This window comes from Eptesicus fuscus, chromosome 8 (genome assembly GCF_027574615.1).
Source record: "Eptesicus fuscus isolate TK198812 chromosome 8, DD_ASM_mEF_20220401, whole genome shotgun sequence".
Classification (NCBI taxonomy): Eukaryota; Metazoa; Chordata; class Mammalia; order Chiroptera; family Vespertilionidae; genus Eptesicus; species Eptesicus fuscus.
In genome coordinates, this window is record NC_072480.1 from 43,946,192 (window position 1) to 43,967,023 (window position 20,832).

At 48.9% G+C, this 20,832-nt stretch overlaps 1 protein-coding gene across 1 annotated transcript in view; it reads right to left on the reverse strand.

Moving 5' to 3' along the window:
• The window catches only part of TBC1D4 (TBC1 domain family member 4), a 220,356-nt gene that overhangs the window by 69,577 nt on the left and 129,947 nt on the right, over positions 1–20,832 (reverse strand). The window contains exons 2-4 of the mRNA XM_028149057.2: positions 9,499–10,083; positions 7,729–7,818; positions 4,383–4,487 (exon numbers count right to left, since the gene is read on the reverse strand). Coding sequence (XP_028004858.2) covers positions 4,383–4,487; positions 7,729–7,818; positions 9,499–10,083 — 780 coding nt within the window. The remainder of the gene's footprint in view (positions 1–4,382; positions 4,488–7,728; positions 7,819–9,498; positions 10,084–20,832) is intronic.

A 20,832-nucleotide genomic window follows, 5' to 3' on the forward strand; every position in this document is an offset into this window, starting at 1 on the left:
CTACCATAGGAACAGAGAAACTGCAACTTCAAATTAATGTAATGTGAATAACTTAAGTGTTTTTGTTTAGATACAACAAAAACTCATAGGTTGTGTTAAAAGGTTAAAAGTAAAAGAATGGGTAAAAATAAATCAATCATTTGCAAACAAAAAGAAAGTATTCTTAGTGTTATCATCAGGCAAAAGCCAATTTTCAGTAAAAAGTACAAGATGAGACAAAGAAAGCCAATTTATGATATCTAGGTGAAATTCATAATGAAGACAATGTTCATAAACATTTATATGCCAAACTTAGGTATTTTATAGCATTTTAGAATAAGTCTTAAAAATCACAGAATGTGTAAGGACTTCAAAAGATTATGGAGTCTAATTCTCTGCAAAAACTTAAACCTAAGTCTTGGTAGCCTGGGTCTTTTTTTGTTATTGTTCTACTTTCCCTGGATATTGTTATCCGTGGGGTTTTACTTTTTTCTTGTCTATAAGTAACAGTAACTTTCTTTTTTTCACACCTTTTAAACCAATTTTGTTGAAAACAGAAATGACATTTTCTACAAACCTCAAGGGTTGGTTAAACAAAATTAACTTACCTACCTACAGTTTTTTACAAAAGAAGGAAGGAGTACTGAACATCTAAACGTCCAGTATCACCCTCCAGCACCCATCAGAACACCATACTATTTATCAATTCACAGCAATTGCTACAAAGAAGCAAAAAAAAAAAAAAAAAAAAATGCTAGTTGTGTATTTTTTGTACTCAGAGAAGTCAGCATGTTGTGGTTTCACAATATTTTGTTTTACACAACTGCCAAGCCACATCAATCATAACACTGTGCTCAGACCTATACTATTTAATTGACTGTGTTGTTTTGTTCCATATGTCAGCTGCTTGGGCCATCCTCTGTGAGGCAGGAAATTTACTTTTTTTTTTTTTCTCCTGGCTTGCAGTTCTGATGACTCGCTGTTCTGTTAAGATGCCTTCTGATAAAATTAGAATAAACAGAGTTTCAAAGATTCCAGCATGGGCCTGTCCTTCAGAATAACGGTGCCCAAACTGGGATTCTAGTCCAGCTTCTGTGGGCCAGGGAGGCATTCTCAGCCAGTCTCGTCTGTTGCCTTAGTCACGGAGCTTGTTAGGGTGGAAAGACACAGCACATCCCCAGACTTTCTACCCTGAATCCCTGTTTCCAAAACTCACTCTATATGCACGAGGGTAAAACAAATATACTAAAACTACGAACAAAGCAAAACTTGTAAAAGAGGTTGGAAGTAAAAAGGTTTCCACAGTCTTCCTTTTAATGTAGATTATCCAGTCATCGAAGATGACCCAGCACCCAGAAAATGATTGCTTGAAGTTAAGAATGATACACTCTTTTTTTTTTAATTTCTTTATTGATTAAGGTGTCACATATTTGTCCTCATCCCCCCATTCCCATCCCCCACCCCTCCCCACGGATGCCCCCACACCCCTGTTGTCCTTAACCATTGGTTAGGCTTGTATGCATGCACACAAGTCCTTTGGTTGATCTCTCCCCCAAGAATGATACACTCTTGATCACTAAAATACTATTCCCAAGCCCCCAATATCCTAGAAACACTGAGGGGATACCACAAGAATACGAATGGTGCCAACCCCAGCCCCGTGGCATTCACAGTCTAGTGGGGTAGGAAGTTGTGAACAATAAATAAGTGTGGGGATTTGTAAGAACTGCTTGTGACCTATGCACAAGGTAAGCCCCCTGACGACAGAGCAATCTGAAGTCAATTCCTGAAAACGGCGGCTCCGCTAGGATGTGCTATTTAAGCTGGGTCCTAAAATGTGCATGGTAGAAAAGAAGAGGAAGTGGGCTCATGCCACAGGAGAGCAAGGCCAGGCCTGCGTCGCATCCAATGAAGCAGCAGGAAAGAGAATCTAAACACAGATAACGAAGGCCGGCACCATCTCCTCATTTAGCAGCAGGGCAGACTCTTAAGGCCCACGAGGTCTCCTTCCCACCCGCAGCATAAAATCAGTGAGCCCTGGCTCTGGCTGTCTGACACGGCAGACTCCTCCCGCTATGTGAGAACCAACAGTGACCTCTGAACTTGAACTGCACTTCTGTGAGCCCCAGCCACTGACTTAAGTCCTAGATCTCATGTGTCACATGCACACAGTATTTGCTGATTCAACGGCAAACCAAACAAAAGCAACATCACACTGACTGTCACTCCAGTCTCCGAGGTCTGGCCTGGAGAACAGCTCGGGGACAGAACAGCATGTGTGAGGATGTTGTCATGAAAGGGTGGGGATTGAAGGAGAATGAGGAGCCCTTTGCCATGCTGGACAATCTAGATTTTGTCCCAGACCAAGGAGGCATAAACTGGTTTTTGATGAGGAAATGTTGTGAGCAAGGAAACTGCGGCTAGACAACAGGTTAAACCAGTGGCAGGGAGACTAGTTAAAACACAAATGCAATTCTATATAATAAAAGCCTAATATGCAAATCGACTGAATGGCAGAATGACCAGTAGAACGACCAGTTGCTATGACGTGAACTGACCATCAGGGGGCAGACACTCAACACAGGAGCTGCCCCTAGCCCGCAGGCCCCAGGCCAGCCAAAGCAGGTGCCAGCGGGGCCTCCCAATCGCCCCGCCAGTCTCCCCGCAGAGGGAGGCGACCAGTGGTGGCGGTGGGGGGCGGGACCGGCGAGCGGGCAGTGTCAGGCCAGCCAAGGTGGGTGCCAGCGGGGGCCTCCCAATCGCCTTGCTGTTTGCCCCACAGATTGGCCCTGATCGCCGGCCATGCCTAGGGACCCTACCCATGCACGAATTTCGTGCACCAGGCTTCTAGTGGTGTAAGAAGATAAATGCCCAGAGTCAAGAAGCAGACAGAGAAGAAAGGGAGGCAAGATGGATATAAGGGATATTTCTATCTTGAGTTAATAGAATTTAGTGAACAGTGGGAATAGAAGGTGAAGAAAATGCATTGTGGTTTCTAAATTGAGAAGTTGGATAAATGGAGCTGCCAAAATAAAATATGGCCCATATGACAGGTTTGGGGAAGGGAGGAGAGTAAAGTATCCAAAACCTGGTGGAAGCATCGGTCTTAGATGGAAAAGAGGGACAGAGAAGGGAAGTAGTGAGGAGTGAACTGAGCAGGGGCAGTGGAGCAGTGGGCATGGGGACAGATTATCCTCCATTATCTTTCTGCCTACCTCTTACTTGGTGGGCACTTCCCAGTATTGAGTCATTGGTTCTCTTTGGCTTTCTCTCTCCTACTTCCCCCAGGGTGCTCATTCACTTCCATGCCTTCAACTGTCATCACACGACCCTCAAATTTCTCTCTCAAGTCTTGAACTGAACTATAACAGAGTGGCCACCTGGATACCAACATTTGGATTTGCCATAGGTGTGGTTAATTACTTAGAGTGAGAACAAAACTCATATGGACCTCTCTTGAATAACAAACGGTCAGTGGCAAGAATACTATAATCCCTAGAGGAAAAGGTTGAGACCCAGAAGGCACGTGTCAGAAAGTGCCTTGGTATCCGGGCACTTCCACTTCTTCATTATTCCCAAACGCAGTCTCCAGGCTGAGACTATGGAAGGCAAGAGCCACACTGGAATCATGCACCAAGGAAATGAAGAGAATGCTGCCTGGCTCGTTTGAGTATGTCTAAGGTGTGTGTGGGAGAAATGTTTGTGGAAGAATCATTGTATGTCTAAGGAAACATCTTCCTTCAAATGATGGTGATATATGTAAAGGTTTGTGTTAAAATGGTTAGGAAAGATAACACAAGTGAAAGAAAAAGTAAGACATTTTAGGGGAAAATAACAATATATTTTTATTCACTCAGATGTATTTCCAAGTGTGCCTTACATATTTCTTCCAAACTCCAACAGCCCCCATAAAAAGTAGAGGGGGTTGAAGACATGAATCGACTTTCAAACTCCAAAGAAAGAAAAGGAAGGCTAAAGACCATAAAGAATGAAGTATTTTCAAAATGAGGACAGGGCTAATGAAATAAAACAAAGTCATTCTCGGAAGCATTATGTATTCTGAGATGTTATAGCAATTAAGGGAATACGAGGTGAGTGGCCTTCCTTATATTCTTACATGAGCAATGAAAACAGTAACAGCTCTTCTATTATTAGTCTTTTCCTACTTTTTAAAAATACTCCTGGTAAGATGACTGGATTTGCTAAACTCTAGAAAGTATCTCGGCTTAAAAATGACCATGGCAATTTTTGTTTTCCCTATTCTTGTGCTCCTTTAAAGAGCAGAAACCTATTTCCAGGTGTCCTCTTCCTTTTCCCCTGGTGGCTGTTCTGTGAGGCTTGGGTCGTAAGAGACGTGCCTCCCATTAGCCGGAATTCTGGGCAGAAACAATCACACCACTTACCAGAGATTCACTGGCACACTGGAACACGTAACAGATGTACTGGCTCAGCCCAGGCTCTGGGGACTCCCGACAGATAAAGCCAAAGTGGTCCACATGCTTTATGCCCTGGCAGGGAAAGAAGTGGTGTTTATGGGAATATGTCCTTTTACTCAACGCTGTGAAAATCAACATTCGTTCTATGCTTCCACACTCCCACCAGGCTCCTTACAGCACTGTGACAGGGAACATAATGTCACACCAAGTTTATATGGTGGCCTTCTGATACATAAAATAAAGGGTGAGACCAAAAACTCTATTTTTTTTTTATTTCAGACAAACATTGTTTACTCAGTGCCACAGGAGAAAAATATGATGAACTGCTACTCAGTGAATGGGAAGTCCGGTGATTCATCATAAACCCTGTTTCCAAGAGGCTAAGAATCAGAAAAGCCACATCTAACAATGCTCTAATTAAATGGCATCCAATTCCCTAAGGTGTGCATTAAAAATACTGGAACATTTGTCTACTTATAGACCTTAAGGAGCCATGCCTGCTAGAAAACGATGCATTAAAGAAATTATTGCAGATGTCAGTTATCCAAATGCACAAATCACTGTGCTCCCTGAATGTAGGCTAAGCTAAATAAACTCAGCTACACTTACTAAAACATTCTGAGTCATTTGTGAATCTCAGTCAGCCTGAATACATACATACCAATTAGTAGACAGTACCTTGTTATTTTAATAGCAAGCATGGGATTTTGAAAAGCCAGGTAGGCAAAAATTTAAAGCTGTCTTGCAGTCAACCAAAATCCCAATGAGGAAAAAAAAAAATAGTGTGCAGGATGCGGGGTATGGATTCAGACAGATCTGAGTTTCAATCTTAGTTCAACCACCTACTGGGTATGAGGCATTGTGCTGGGTTGCTAGTAATTACCTCTGAGGCTCCATTTTTTGTTATGAAAGAGTGGAAATGGCACTAATTGCAAAACATTTTTGTGATTTGGAACTAAGAAATATCTATCGTAGTTCCTGGCACGTTTGCTAAATGGTAACCACTATTCTTGTACTAATAAGCTCAAGCTACCTAATAGATATGGTGAAAGGAAATCAACTCTGATAAAAAGGAAAAAGTCTGTAGTGAGGAGAGAGGCTACAATTCATGAGGTGAAAGTCAGCTCCACCTGGTACAACTCACTGGTGATGAAAGAATATCGTTTACTAGCTTAGTCCTAAATGGGGAAAATTCACGGGACCTCATTAGCTCAGTGAGTCTTCAGGCAGGGGCACTGTTTCCAGTACAGAAAACCACTCTCCTGTTCCCACTGCTTGCCAGGGACACAGTCCTACAGATTCCGAAGAATGAAACGTTAGTAGGTGTGCATGCGTTAAAAAACAGGCCTATTCCTGAAAGTGGCCACATGACATCAGTTCAGTTCTGGGGAAAGAAGTAGTAAGAGCAGAGCCACTCAGTGAGGAGCAAGGGATAACCTGACAATTATTCCATTCAAAGGCTTTTCCACAAATTTCTGTCATATTTTTGTTTAGAATGTCAGAATAGAAAGATTGCTTTAAAAAGCTGGGGGGGGGGGTGACAAAAACCACATTTGAACTGCCAGTTTGACATATTGGACTTGGCTGGGTTTGTTGTTGTTTTTTAACTATTTTTTTTTCCTTTGGGTATTCAATGAGCATTGCCAGTTTTCTTACAGAAAGGCGTGGGGACTGTGGGGTAAGTGGCAGTTTTTAGGATGATTCTTTGTACTCTGGGCGAGTGAGGCAGTAACTACACAGTTTATACACCACTCTCTCCCCAGTACGTGGCACAAGGCCCTACATGTAGAAATATCCACTCAACATTTACTGAATACCTAAGTGTGAAGATTGTCTTAACACATCTTCTTCTGATGCTCTGTAGAATAAGACACCACAGAATAAAACACCTGCCCTCATAGAGCGTAGGATCTCCCAGTAAACAGATAATTATGAGAATGCTCAATAAAATACTTTTTCCATCTAAGTGAATCATCTTTCTACTCAATTTTTTGTCCTTTAAATGGGAATTTAGAAATTTGGAATATATTCTTCCTATAGAGATATGCTGCTTCTATCTCTTATTAGAGTAGAAAATGTTTACCTTTACAACATAATTTTATGTCTTCATATACTAGAACAAAATGAAACAGCATTAGCTGAGGCTGACGTGGATAATTGAGAAGATATACAAAAGCTTGTCATTTTCGAAGGGAAAAATGTCTGAATATCATACCTATGGTAATGCTAACTCGAAAAACAATTTTTTTTTTTTAAGACAGTCTTGCTCTGACCAGTGTGGCTCAGTTGGTTGGGCTTCACCCCATGCACTGAAAGGTTGCTGGTTCAATCCCAGGTCAGGGCACTTGCCTGGGTTGTGGGCTAGATCCCCAGTAGGAGGCATGCAGAAGGCAGCAAATCCATGTTTCGCTCTCACATCAATGTTTCTCTCTCTCCCCCCTCTCCTTTCCTCTCTCTCTAAAAATCAATTTAAAAAGTCTTGATTTTTCAACATTAAAACATAGGAAGAGATCTTGGCAAAATCAGGAGCCCTGTAGTATATCTAAGTCACCTTGCTAGGAAAGAAGTTAATCCTTCTCTATTCCAGAGGCATCCTTGCATTTTTAACCTGCCCATATTTAGATTTAGATACTCCCTCTACTCCAACATCTCCACAATTTTTTTCTATATTTACAATATATTTAGGTAGTTCTAACTTTTGGATAGATATTCTAAATTATCAGCATGGTATTTAGGACACTAGTTTGTGTCTAATATGACTTGTACACATTTAACTGTATCAATTATTTAAACAAGTTTCAAAGACACGGTTTATGAATTTAAAATAAACAAAAGAACAAAAATACACCAAAATTTTCTTTTCAAAATTTAGGCTTTCCATTAACAGAATCTGAAAGTACCGGTTCTCCTTTTACTGCCTACTATGGTGTCAAGAGCAAACATGACTCAGTGATACCCACAAGCCCCATTGACCAAGATCTGGAAGAACACTATCTGTGAAGGTGTTTTTCAAAAGAACTCATCACCACAAAAACTCCAACCGTGGGGAGAATTTAATGAAGTGACGCTACGAAGAGAAAGGGCTGATGAAAATGAGGACAAGCTATTCTGACCCTGAGGAACCTGAGCAGGCTTTTGTTACTGACATAGACACAAACACATGAACACTCTCAACTTAGGACAAATCCACTTAAAATTTTTAATTGTTTTTAAATAGCCCAATTTGAAGATGTTTAAGCCCAATTGTTTGTGGCTAATTTAGAAACAGGATTTGGTTGGTTTCCTCAAAGCTATGATTTACTTCAATACATACCTGAGAACAAGAAGAGATATCTTTAAAATTCTTTTCAAGCACAACTGATTTAGTGTCTGGACTGATCAGGTTAATCTCAAACCGCCCAACCTTAAAAGTAAAAACATTCCAATTAATTTCAACACTCAAGGGCCTAACATCCTACTTTATAATTAAATAGTCAACTAATAATATAGATTCAAATGCTATCTCCAGATATACATATGCACATGTGCTTTATCATCCATTCTAACCAATATTTCAACTCCAAATATGAGCAGCCTCATATTTCTTTCTTTTGTCTAAACATCATAACAATTAAGTTGGTCTTAATTTATAAGATACCTTTTGTTTTCAGATTAAAAGTGATTGTCTCTTCAAAAAAATGTAACCTTTCCTTACTTTGTGATTTCTAAAAATACCAATTATTTAATTATAATTTATAATCATAACTTTCTCCCAAATAGTCAACAAAGAGATATATTATTTGCCATTGGACAGATAATTAATTTTTTTTAAAAATTAAAAATAAACAACTCTTCAGAAAAATTAACATCATGGACTATGGCTATCTAAGGGAAAGAATAAATCCGACAGCCCAAAGAAGAGGGAAACAATTAAGGCAAGATGATAGACACTTTAATAATATGCTTAGAGTGATATTAACTTTTTAAAAAGAACAAAACTAAAGAACTCATGAACTTCTGATGAAGGAAATATTACACACAGGGACTGTTTACCAAGTTATGCTGTGGAATTTCCTTTTCCTGGGTTCTTTATAACAGGATATAAAGGACATCAACACTTTTATTTTTTTAAAGAAAACTAACTTTACAAACTCAGGATTAAAGAACCTCTACAAGGCTTTGTAACAAATTAAGCTCTTTTAAGTGATACCCTATAAAACTTCAAAAACTTTTGATAATTAAGACGGTATCTTTTACACCTATAATAAAGAGAGCGTGCCCCAAATTAATCCCTGATCCAGTAAATAATGAGGCCTCTGGTGTTTCTTTAACCTTCTCTTTTGTGTATAATCTCATCTGAAAACACCCCTATGAGCCTCTGGACTTTTCCTTTTCCTCTCCTCCATGCCTAATCTCACTCTCCAGATTCACATCGTTAAATAATCTATAAAACTGACGTTCTGGCCCTGGCTGTGTGGCTCAGTTGGTTGGAGCATTGACCCATACACCAAAAGGCTGTGGGTTTGATTCCCAGTCAGGGCACACGGCTACTGATTGAGGAGTGATGTCTTCTCTCCCTTCCTCCCTCTAAAATCAATAAACATATCCTTGGGTGAGGATTTAAAAAAAAAAAAAAAAGTAAAGATAAAGCTGCCTCTTCAGGGCCCCAAATGAAGTAAAAGTCGTGACTGAGGGTCACTGTGGATCCCCATAAACAACAACACAACAAAAAAACTGGCTTTCTACAGTTATTTAGAAAACAGCAACTTTTATTTACTCATCCCCCTAAGTTAGCAAATTGCTGGTGATATTAAGAGTCCTCTTCTGTTCTTACGCCTTCCACTAGCTTTCCCCAAATCTCCTTTCTATAATTGCTTTTCTCTCCATCTCTCCCTGCTCCCTCGTTTCTTACAATCCGAATTCCACGCCTGTCTCTCGGCCCTTCTCTCCTTTCCTTTCTCTTTCTCCACCTGCCTTATCTGCTTCCCAAGGTGGGGAGAAATAAAAGTTGGATTATTGCCGGAGGCGGCAGTGGGAGGCGCCGGCCCCGGTGCTTCCGTCTAGCGGGGGCTGCGGAGCCGCAGAGCCCCCTGCAGGGCAGCACCTGGAACAGCATGGTTCTGTTCTTCTCCGAGTCCGAGGGCTGCACGTGGCTGGGCGCGCTGGCGTGTCGCCTCCGTGGCTGGGGTTTGTGGCTGTTCTCTGGGACTCTCCTCTGCAGGACGCCGGTGACGCTGCTGCACCGGGAGCGGAACTCCTGCGGGTCATCAAAGACAGAATCCTCCAAAATCCGCTCGGGGAAGCACACTCGAGAGCCGGCCAGCGCAGGCTGGCTGGCCACGGCTGGTAAGGCAGCGGGGGTGTCGGGGATGCCATCGCCTTCCTCCAGCAGAATGTCTGCGGGGGAGCTGGGCCCCTCCACCTCGAAGACGGCGCGGGGGGTGGCGGCGTCGGGGCCGCGCTCGCCCTGGCCCCGCAGGCGCTGCTGCTCGTGCAGGCTGAACTTCTCGATGCAGTCGTCGATGAGGCTGGACGGGGCCTTCTTGTGGGTCACGGTCACCTTCCCGCAGTACAGGACCTCGAACTTCTGGGAGTTGTAGAAGGCGTCCTCGTTGTCTTTGCTGGGCTTGGCATCCTCTTTCATGGCAGCTTTAGACAACTGCCTTATGCTGCTGATGACATCCGGAACCTAAAAGGTAATTTACAATACTCCTTTCAGCCAACTCTTAGAGATCATGTATGTTTCCCAGACCTGTTATTATCACACAGAATGCTACCAGGTGATAAAATATGGAAAGTAACAATCAGACCCTACGTAAAGTACATTTAAATTACACTATCAGACATAGGTGACTTAAAAGTAAGATTGACATTTAATGATACCGTATTATACATTCCCGTTTTAAATGTATTCATTTTCCAAACAACAAAACCATGAATGATATAGGCCACTATCAACCTTTAATAAATCATAGCCTACCTTTTGAGTGCTTTTATAAGTTATTTATAACTTGTGAGGCATCAAAATTAAGGGGAAAAGATAACATTTTTAAAGTGTAATGACTGAAAATACATGAATAAATAAACAAATAAAAGTTATTATGAGCCTCAGCGGACAGGAACCAAAGTTTCAACTTTCCAGATCAACAAATTAAAATCCACACACCATCAGCATTAGCTATCAGGAACACTGCAAATTAAAGCCACAGTAAGGCAACATTACACACCTATTAGAATGGCTTACAATCAAAAGACCAAGAGCCCACTGGGAGGTAAAGCGATTGGAACTTTCATACATTGTATTTGGAAAGGTACAAAGGCACAACCACTTTAGAAAACTGTTCAGCAGTTTCTTAGGAGTTAAACACAGACTTAACTCAGGACCCAATATTCCACTGCTGAGATTTAGCCAAAAGCCCTGAAAATTCATGTTCACATAAAAGCTTGTACTGGTACATGAATATTCACAGAAGCCTTAGTCAAAGCACCCCAAAACTGGGGGAAAAAAAACGCCAAAAACTCACAAATGTTCATCAACAAGTGACCACTCTCTAATTATCAGGGAAATGCAAATCAAAACCACAATGAGAGCCCTGACCAGTTGCTAAGTGGTTAGAGCATTGACCCGCACACCAAAGGTCTTGGATTCGATCCCAGTCAAGGGCACATACCTGGGTTTCGGGTCCACTCCCCACCCTCAGTCAGGGCTCGTTCGAGAGGCAACCAGTCGATTTGTCTCTCTCAAACTGATGTTTCTCCTCTCTCTCTCACCTCTCCTTCCCTCCCCCTTCCCTTCTACTCTCTCTGAAAAAAGCAATGGAAAAAATATCCTCAGGTGAGGATTAAAAAAAAAAAAACCACAATGAGACATCACCTCACACCTGTTGGAATGATATCATCAAAAAGACAAGTGATGACAAGTGCTGATGCAGACATGCAAAAAAGGGACCCTTGCGCACTGTTGGTGGGAATGTAAATTGGTGCAGCCTCTGTGAAAAACAGTATGGATGTTTCTCACACTACCAATAATAGAGCTACCTTATGACCCAGTAATTTTACTTCTGGGCATACAGACAAAGGAAACAAAATCACTATCTTGAAAAGATATCTGCACCCCCATGTTCACTGCAACATTATTCACAAAGCCAAGACATAGAAACAACCTAAGTGTCCATTAACAGATAAATGGATAAAGAAAATGTGAAATACACACACACACACACACACACACACACACACACAATGGAATATTATGTAACCATAAAAAAGAAGGAAATTCTGCCATTTGGTACAACATGTATGGACCTTAAGAGCATTTTGCTAAGTAAAGTAAATTGGACAAAGACAAATACTATGTGATCTCACTTATATGTGGAATCCAAAAACAAAAACAAAAGCAAAAAAGGCTCATAGAAACAGAAGAAACTGGTGATTGCCAGAAGCCAATGGTGGGGGGAATGGTGATCAAAGGTACAAACTTCCAAAAGATAAATAAGCTCTGGGGATGTAATATACAGTGTGGTAACTATATATATAAAAGCCTAAGCAACAGGTCAACTGGTCACTATGATGCACACTGACCACCAGGGGGCAGATACTCAACGCAGGAGCTGCCCCCTGGTGGTCAGTGCGCTCCCACAGCGGGAGCGCTGCTCACCTGACCAGGATGAACAGGGCCCGGATGAGTGGAAGCGGCTCCTCCCTGGATCCCTGCAGGCCACGCGAGGGACCCCACCAGTGCATGAATCCGTGCACCAGGCCTCTAGTAGGTAATAATACTCTATTATACAGTAGGGCCTTGGGTTACGTCGGAGATTCGTTCCTACAGCGTGACATAACGCGATTTTCACCATAAGTCGGAACCCACCTACATAAGCACCTATGTCACTCACATGGAGCACATAACATGGAAGTAATGAAGAGAAACAGTAAAAAATTTTTAAAAGAAAGATAACAATCCCTGATCTTTACTTGTGGTAATTAAATAATAAAAAAACATAAAGCACATATGTACATACGTCAAAATGATGGAACGTTTTTTTTTTATAAATACTGTAAATGGGAGATGGCGACGCAACCATGAAATGTACGTCGAGTCTGAAGTAACCCGAGGACTGCCTGTATATTTTAAAGTTGCTAAGAGAGGAGATCTTAAAAGTTTTCATCATAAGAAAAATATTGTAACTATGTACAGCAGCGATTTTCAACCTTTTTCATCTCATGGCACATATAAACTAATTACTAAAATTCTGTGGCACACCAAAAAATGTATTACATATTTTGCTGATCTGACAAGAAATAGGTATATTTTTGAATTACTTACAAAAATATCCTATATAATAAAGAGGTAATATGCAAATTGACCATTACTCCAACATACAAAATAGCCACCCCCATGTGGACACAGTGGCTGCCACACGATGGCCAGCAGCAGAGAGCAGTTGTGGGCAATCAGGCCTGCAGGAGAGGGCAGTTGGGGGGAACCAGGCCTGCAGGGGAGAGCAGTTAGGGGTGACCAGACCGGCAGGGGAGGGCAGTTAGGGGCAACCAGGCCAGCAGCGGAGGGCAGTCGTGGGCGATCAGGCCTGCAGGGGAGGGCAGTTGGGAGGGATAAGGCCTGCAAGGGAGGGCAGTTGGGGGGACCAGGCCTGCAGGGGAGAGCAGTTAAGGGCGGCCAGGCCAGCAGGGGAGGGCAGTTAGGGGCAACCAGTCCTGTAGGGGAGGGCAGTTGGGAGGTACAAGGCCTACAGGGGAGGGAAGTTGGGGGGGACCAGGCCAGCAGGGGAGGGCATTTAGGGGCGACCAGGCTGGCAGGGGAGCAGATAGGCGTCAATCAGGCTGTCAGGGGAGTGGTTAGGGGGTGATCAGGCTGGCAGGCAGAAGCGGTTAGGGGCAATCCGACAGGCAGGCAAGCAAGAGGTTGGGAGCCAGCAGCCCTGGATTGTGAAAGGAATGTCCAACTGCCCGTTTAGGCCCGATCCCGGTGGGGTTCCAGATTGGAGAGGGTGCAGGCTGGGCTGAGGGACACACACACCCCTGTGCACAAATTTCGTGCACTGGGCCTCTAGTAAGAATAGTAATTACCTACCATTTTTGCTCTAAAGTGACTTTTTAAAAAATCATTGTTTAATTTCTGGTACCAAGAATTAGCCAATCAGATGCAATCTTATTATGTGACCAATAAGATACAACTCTGTTATATGACCTATATATTTTTGGTGCAAGACAGGGCATTCACACGGAACAGCTACTATTGTGTTGGCTGTTGTCATTTTTTTATTTGACGGTCTAAGATAAAAGAGGTCAGTGCCTCTGACTAGTCAGGAATTGCATGTTTTAAATATTCTTGCAGCACACCAGCTGAAATTGCTGATGTAAGGTGATGGATGTTAACTAGAGTTATTGTGGTAAATCGTGTCACAATGCATCCATGTATCAAGTCATTATGTTGTATACCTTAATCTAATACAACATCATCTATAATAATAAAAGCATAATATGCTAATTAGACCAGACATCCTTCCGGACGTCCCTCTGGACGACCTTCCAGGTGCCAGAGGGAAGACGGTACCAGCAGCCACAGGTAAGAAGACCTACTTTTGCACAAATTTCATGCATTGGGCCTCTAGTATGTCAATAATACTGAAGAAAAAAGTTAATGGATAAGAAAAATGTGGTACAGAGGGAGAAACCAAGATGGCGCCATAGGTTAAACACCTAACCCGCAGCCGGGCACAACAATTTCAAAAATACAACTAGAGGTCAGAACGGTCATCGTCCAGAACCACAGGAAAGCTGGCGGACTGAAATGCCCACAGCTGGGGAGAAGGAGAAGGCCACGGGGACAGTCGGGGGAGCCGCAAAAGCCTGAGGTATGGAGAAACGGACGGAGACACGAGCACGCGCGCCTGCGGGGAGGATAGAGCCGGAGAGGAAGGGGCGGCTGACGGCCTGGCCGGCGTTCACTGGCAGGAAGGAGATAAAGGCTCCGGATTGCGCTGAGCGCCGGCTCCGACTGCACTGAACCCCGTTCCGGGCGAAACCCTGGGAAGCCAGGCGCAGGCTGGGGGAATGAATCTGGGCTGTGGGGCGCAGGCACAGAGGAGCGGCGGAAGGCAGAGCTCCAGAGGCGCGCGCAGGAAGGGGCGCAAAGGACGGACTGTTGCCTGCGCCACTGAACTGCCCTAGCGGGAAGGAGACAAGGGCTCCGGACCGTGCTGAACCCCAGTTCTGACTGCACTGAACCCCAGTTCCGGGCGAAACCCTGGGAAGCCAGGCACATGCTGGGGGAATGAATTTGGCCTGTGGGGCAGAGGCACAGAGGAGCGGCGGCTCCAGAGGCGCACACGGGAGGGCGCGCAGAGGAGGGACTGTTGCCTGCGCCACTGAATGGCCCTGCTGGGAAGGAGACAAAGGCGCCAGACTGCGCTGAGACCCAGTTCCAACTACATTGAAACCCAGTTCCAGGCAGCGGGCGAAACTCCAGGGCGCGTTTCTCTCAGAGGTGTTTGCAAGGAATACAGAGGGACACAGACACAGGAGCCTCATGTCTCCTGCACAGCAACTCTTCCTATATAGACAAAGAGGGTCCTCATGGACAATTGGCCTGGAGGACAATTCCTCCTAGTGACACCAACAACAATCAAGACTTAACTGTAGATACTCACTCAGTTTCGCAACTGCGCCGCCCCCGCAGGCCGCCCGGCCCGGGGCACTGGGGACGCCGCGGCGGCAGCGGCTTCCGGAGCCCGGCGGCCGCCCAGCGCCCATCCCCGCCGCGAGGCCCCCGCGCGCCTGGTTCCGCGGGCCGCGCGCCCCGCACAACGGACGGAGGCCCGGGCGCCCTCTCCGTGCACCTCACGGCGCCACTAGACCTCAGTAGAGTTGACTGAATTCAAGAGATTAAGAAGAACAAATCGGGGAATTGAAAAAGATGACGGCGGAGGTGAAGGCTGATGTGTTGCCTCACATGGCAGTTTCGGAAATACAACTGGAACATGGACTAGTGAGGGTGGCGACTGCTGCTCGCGTCTCCCCAGACCGGGCGGCTGCTCCTCTCAGTCAGCACCGCAGCCGGGGCCATGGGCTCGTGGGCGCCGCAGCAGCTGCTGTGGCGGCGGCCGCGGACTCGGCGCAGCAGCTCTCTGTGAAGGAAGAGACCATCTTTCTGCAGGAGGGGCGCATCCGCGCCACCGACCTGGCCGAACTGCGCAGTGAGATCCTCGAGGACCCGGAGGCCGCCAACACCGATTTGGAGGATTCTTAGGAGTTCTCATCTTACATTCAAGCCCTTTAAGCCATTTGACAGAGGAGAATCAAGAAGGCGGCTAAGTTAAACAAAGGAACTGCGAACTCCACCGCACACAGCAATTTCAGGGGCACGAATGGAGGACAGAGCCTCTGCCATCCAGAACTACAGGAGAGATGGCTGAATGGTAGATTTATAGCTAAGAGGGAAGAGGAAACCAGCGAAATCGGAGGGGATGAGGTGTGGAGGCGCGTGGGTCTGGTTGGTGGCGGGGGAAAGGGGCTTTTGTTCCAAACCTAGGGGAGATTAGCTCTCCATCACACTGAAATCCAGCTTCTGGGGACCCGTGGGAGACCCAGATGCCTGCGGGGAGAGGCGGGACTCTTGCGGAGGTGCCAAGCGCCCCTGGGTCTGGGGGAGGCCGCGCTCCCCTGGGTCCGAGTGAGGCCAGGGGTCAATAGATCCAGTTGAGGCCTCGCGCATCTAGGCCCGGGTGAGCCCAAGTGGCCCTGGGTCTGGGAGAGGCCAAACATCCCTGGGTCCAGGTGAGACCATGTGTCCCTGGATCGGGTGAGGCCTCGTGAACCTAGGCCCGGGTGAGCCCAAGTGGCCCTGGGTCTGGGAGAGGCCAAGCGTCCCTGGGTCCGGGTGAGACCATGTGTCCCTGGATCCGGGTGAGGCCTCGTGCACCTAGGCCCGGGTGAGCCCAAGTGGCCCTGGGTCTGGGAGAGGCCAAGCGCCCCTGTGTCCGGGTGAGACCATGTGTCCCTGGATACGGGTGAGGCCTCGTCCACCTAGGCCCGGGTGAGCCCAAGTGGCCCTGGGTCTGGGAGAGGCCAATCGTCCCTGGGTCCGGGTGAGACCATGTGTCCCTGGATCCGGTTGAGGCCTCGTGCACCTAGGCCCGGGTGAGCCCAAGTGGCCCTGGGTCTGGGAGAGGCCAAGTGTCCCTGGGTCCGGGTGAGACCATGTGTCCCTGGATCCGGGTGAGGCTTCGAGCACCTAGGCCCGGGTGAGGCCACGTGCCCCTGGGTCTGGAAAAGACCAAGCGCCCCTGGGTCCAGGTGAGACCATGTGTCCCTGGATCCGGGTGAGGCCTCGTACACCTAGGCCCGGGTGAGCCCAAGTGGCCCTGGGTCTGGGAGAGGCCAAGCGTCCCTGGGTCCGGGTGAGACCATGCGTCCCTGGATCCGGTTGAGGCCTCGTGCACCTGGGCCCGGGTGAGCCCAAGTGGCCCTGGGTCTGGGAGAGGCCAAGCGTCCCTGGGTCCGGGTGAGACCATGTGTCCCTGGATCCGGGTGAGGCCTCGTGCACCTAGGCCCGGGTGAGCCCAAGTGGCCCTGGGTCTGGGAGAGGCCAAGCGTCCCTGGGTCCGGGTGAGACCATGCGTCCCTGGATCCGGATGAGGCCTCGTGCACCTAGGCCCGGGTGAGCCCAAGTGGCCCTGGGTCTGGGAGAGGCCAAGTGTCCCTGGGTCCGGGTGAGACCATGCGTCCCTGGATCCGGGTGAGGCCTCGTGCACCTAGGCCCGGGTGAGCCCAAGTGGCCCTGGGTCTAGGAGAGGCCAAGCGTCCCTGTGTCCGGGTGAGACCATGTGTCCCTGGATCCGGGTGAGGCCTCGTGCACCTAGGCCCGGGTGAGCCCAAGTGGCCCTGGGTCTGGGAGAGGCCAAGCGTCCCTGGGTCCGGGTGAGACCATGTGTCCCTGGATCCAGATGAGGCCTCGTGCACCTAGGCCCGGGTGAGCCCAAGTGGCCCTGGGTCTGGGAGAGGCCAAGCGTCCCTGGGTCCGGGTGCGACCATGTGTCCCTGGATCCGGATGAGGCCTCGTGCACCTAGGTCCGGGTGAGCCCAAGTGGCCCTGGGTCTGGGAGAGGCCAAGCGTCCCTGGGTCCGGGTGCGACCATGTGTCCCTGGATCCAGATGAGGCCTCGTGCACCTAGGTCCGGGTGAGCCCAAGTGGCCCTGGGTCTGGGAGAGGCCAAGCGTCCCTGTGTCCGGGTGAGACCATGTGTCCCTGGATCCGGGTGAGGCCTCGTGCACCTAGGCCCGGGTGAGCCCAAGTGGCCCTGGGTCTGGGAGAGGCCAAGCGTCCCTGGGTCCGGGTGCGACCATGTGTCCCTGGATCCAGATGAGGCCTCGTGCACCTAGGTCCGGGTGAGCCCAAGTGGCCCTGGGTCTGGGAGAGGCCAAGCGTCCCTGGGTCCGGGTGCGACCATGTGTCCCTGGATCCAGATGAGGCCTCGTGCACCTAGGTCCGGGTGAGCCCAAGTGGCCCTGCGTCTGGGAGAGGCCAAGCGTCCCTGGGTCCGGGTGAGACCATGTGTTCCTGGATCCAGATGAGGCCTCGTGCACCTAGGCCCGGGTGAGCCCAAGTGGCCCTGGGTCTGGGAGAGGACAAGCGTCCCTGGGTCCGGGTGCGACCATGTGTCCCTGGATCCGGATGAGGCCTCGTGCACCTAGGCCCGGGTGAGCCCAAGTGGCCCTGGGTCTGGGAGAGGCCAAGCGTCCCTGGGTCCGGGTGAGACCATGCGTCCCTGGATCCGGATGAGGCCTCGTGCACCTAGGCCCGGGTGAGCCCAAGTGGCCCTGGGTCTGGGAGAGGCCAAGTGTCCCTGGGTCCGGGTGAGACCATGCGTCCCTGGATCCGGGTGAGGCCTCGTGCACCTAGGCCCGGGTGAGCCCAAGTGGCCCTGGGTCTAGGAGAGGCCAAGCGTCCCTGTGTCCGGGTGAGACCATGTGTCCCTGGATCCGGGTGAGGCCTCGTGCACCTAGGCCCGGGTGAGCCCAAGTGGCCCTGGGTCTGGGAGAGGCCAAGCGTCCCTGGGTCCGGGTGAGACCATGTGTCCCTGGATCCAGATGAGGCCTCGTGCACCTAGGCCCGGGTGAGCCCAAGTGGCCCTGGGTCTGGGAGAGGCCAAGCGTCCCTGGGTCCGGGTGAGACCATGTGTCCCTGGATCCGGATGAGGCCTCGTGCACCTAGGTCCGGGTGAGCCCAAGTGGCCCTGGGTCTGGGAGAGGCCAAGCGTCCCTGGGTCCGGGTGCGACCATGTGTCCCTGGATCCAGATGAGGCCTCGTGCACCTAGGTCCGGGTGAGCCCAAGTGGCCCTGGGTCTGGGAGAGGCCAAGCGTCCCTGTGTCCGGGTGAGACCATGTGTCCCTGGATCCGGTTGAGGCCTCGTGCACCTAGGCCCGGGTGAGCCCAAGTGGCCCTGGGTCTGGGAGAGGCCAAGCGTCCCTGGGTCCGGGTGCGACCATGTGTCCCTGGATCCAGATGAGGCCTCGTGCACCTAGGTCCGGGTGAGCCCAAGTGGCCCTGGGTCTGGGAGAGGCCAAGCGTCCCTGGGTCCGGGTGCGACCATGTGTCCCTGGATCCAGATGAGGCCTCGTGCACCTAGGTCCGGGTGAGCCCAAGTGGCCCTGCGTCTGGGAGAGGCCAAGCGTCCCTGGGTCCGGGTGAGACCATGTGTTCCTGGATCCAGATGAGGCCTCGTGCACCTAGGCCCGGGTGAGCCCAAGTGGCCCTGGGTCTGGGAGAGGACAAGCGTCCCTGGGTCCGGGTGCGACCATGTGTCCCTGGATCCGGATGAGGCCTCGTGCACCTAGGCCCGGGTGAGCCCAAGTGGCCCTGGGTCTGGGAGAGGCCAAGCGTCCCTGTGTCCGGGTGAGACCATGTGTCCCTGGATCCGGGTGAGGCCTTGTGCACCTAGGCCCGGGTGAGCCCAAGTGGCCCTGGGTCTGGGAGAGGCCAAGCGTCCCTGGGTCCGGGTGCGACCATGTGTCTCTGGATCCAGATGAGGCCTCGTGCACCTAGGTCCGGGTGAGCCCAAGTGGCCCTGGGTCTGGGAGAGGCCAAGCGTCCCTGGGTCCGGGTGCGACCCTGTGTCCCTGGATCCAGATGAGGCCTCGTGCACCTAGGCCCGGGTGAGCCCAAGTGGCCCTGGGTCTGGGAGAGGCCAAGTGTCCCTGGGTCCGGGTGAAGCCAGAGCCTGGGTCCGGGTGAGGCCGTGTGCCCCTGGATCCATCCGGGTGAGGCTGGGTCCCAGGCCCAGGTGAGACCACGCGCCCCTTGGGTATGGGTGAGGCCACGTGCCCCTTAGTCCGGGTGACGCCATGCCCCTGGGTTCGGCCGAGACCAAACCAGAGGGAGTCGGACCTCCGTTACCGCCATTTGTCCACCATCCAGAGCTGGGGGGTCAGTGCTGACATGTACACATAAGGAACTACTGGACATTGAAATTGAGTCTCAAAAGAACTGTTGGTCCAGGGGGAAGCTCGCTACAGACTGATTCATTTGCCTGTCAGCATAACTATTATTGCTCGTCTCACATTCAGTGCTTATTAGTATATATCTAGTGACATATGATCTCGCTCATCTAGGGGAAATGATGAACAACATAGACTGAGGAACAAGAACAGAACCAGAAGCAAGGAGGCATCGATCGGACTATCGGGCCTCAGAGGGAGGATAAGGGAGGGTAGGGGGAGGGTGGGGGGAGGGGGAGAGTTCAACCAAAGGACCTGTATGCATGCATATAAGCCTATCCAACGGTTAAGTTCAACAGGGGATTGGGGCAGGCGTGGGGAGAGGGGTGGGATGGGAATGGGGGGATGAGGACAAATATGTGACACCTTAATCAATAAAGAAATTAAAAAAAAAAAAAAAAAAAAAAAAAAAAAAGAAAAATGTGGTACATTCACACAATGGAATACTACTCATCATCTCTCACCCAGTTTATTGCAATAAACTTTTTAACTGGTGTATCTTGCCCCCTTCAGTCTATTCTTAAACGTCAAAGGGATCCTTTTTAAACTTGTCATGTTACTAGCAAATCCTCCAAGCTCCCCATTTCATTAAGAGTAAAAGACAAGATCCTTACTGTTAGGGTCCCTGAAGGCCAAAATTGGTAAATGATTATAAATTACTAGAAGCCTGGTGCACGAAATTCGTGCATTGGGGGGGTGGGGTCCCCTCAGCCCAGCCTGCGCCCTCTAGCAGTCCCAGAGCCCTTGGGGGATGTCTGACTGCTGGCAGTCGGACATCCTTAGCACTGCCACGGAGGCGGGAGAGGCTCCCACCACCGCCGCTGCGCTTGCCAGCAATGAGCTGGCTTCTGGCTGAGCGGCGCTCCCCCTGTGGGAGCCCACTGACCACCAGGAGGCAGCTCCTGCGTTGAGCATCTGCATCTG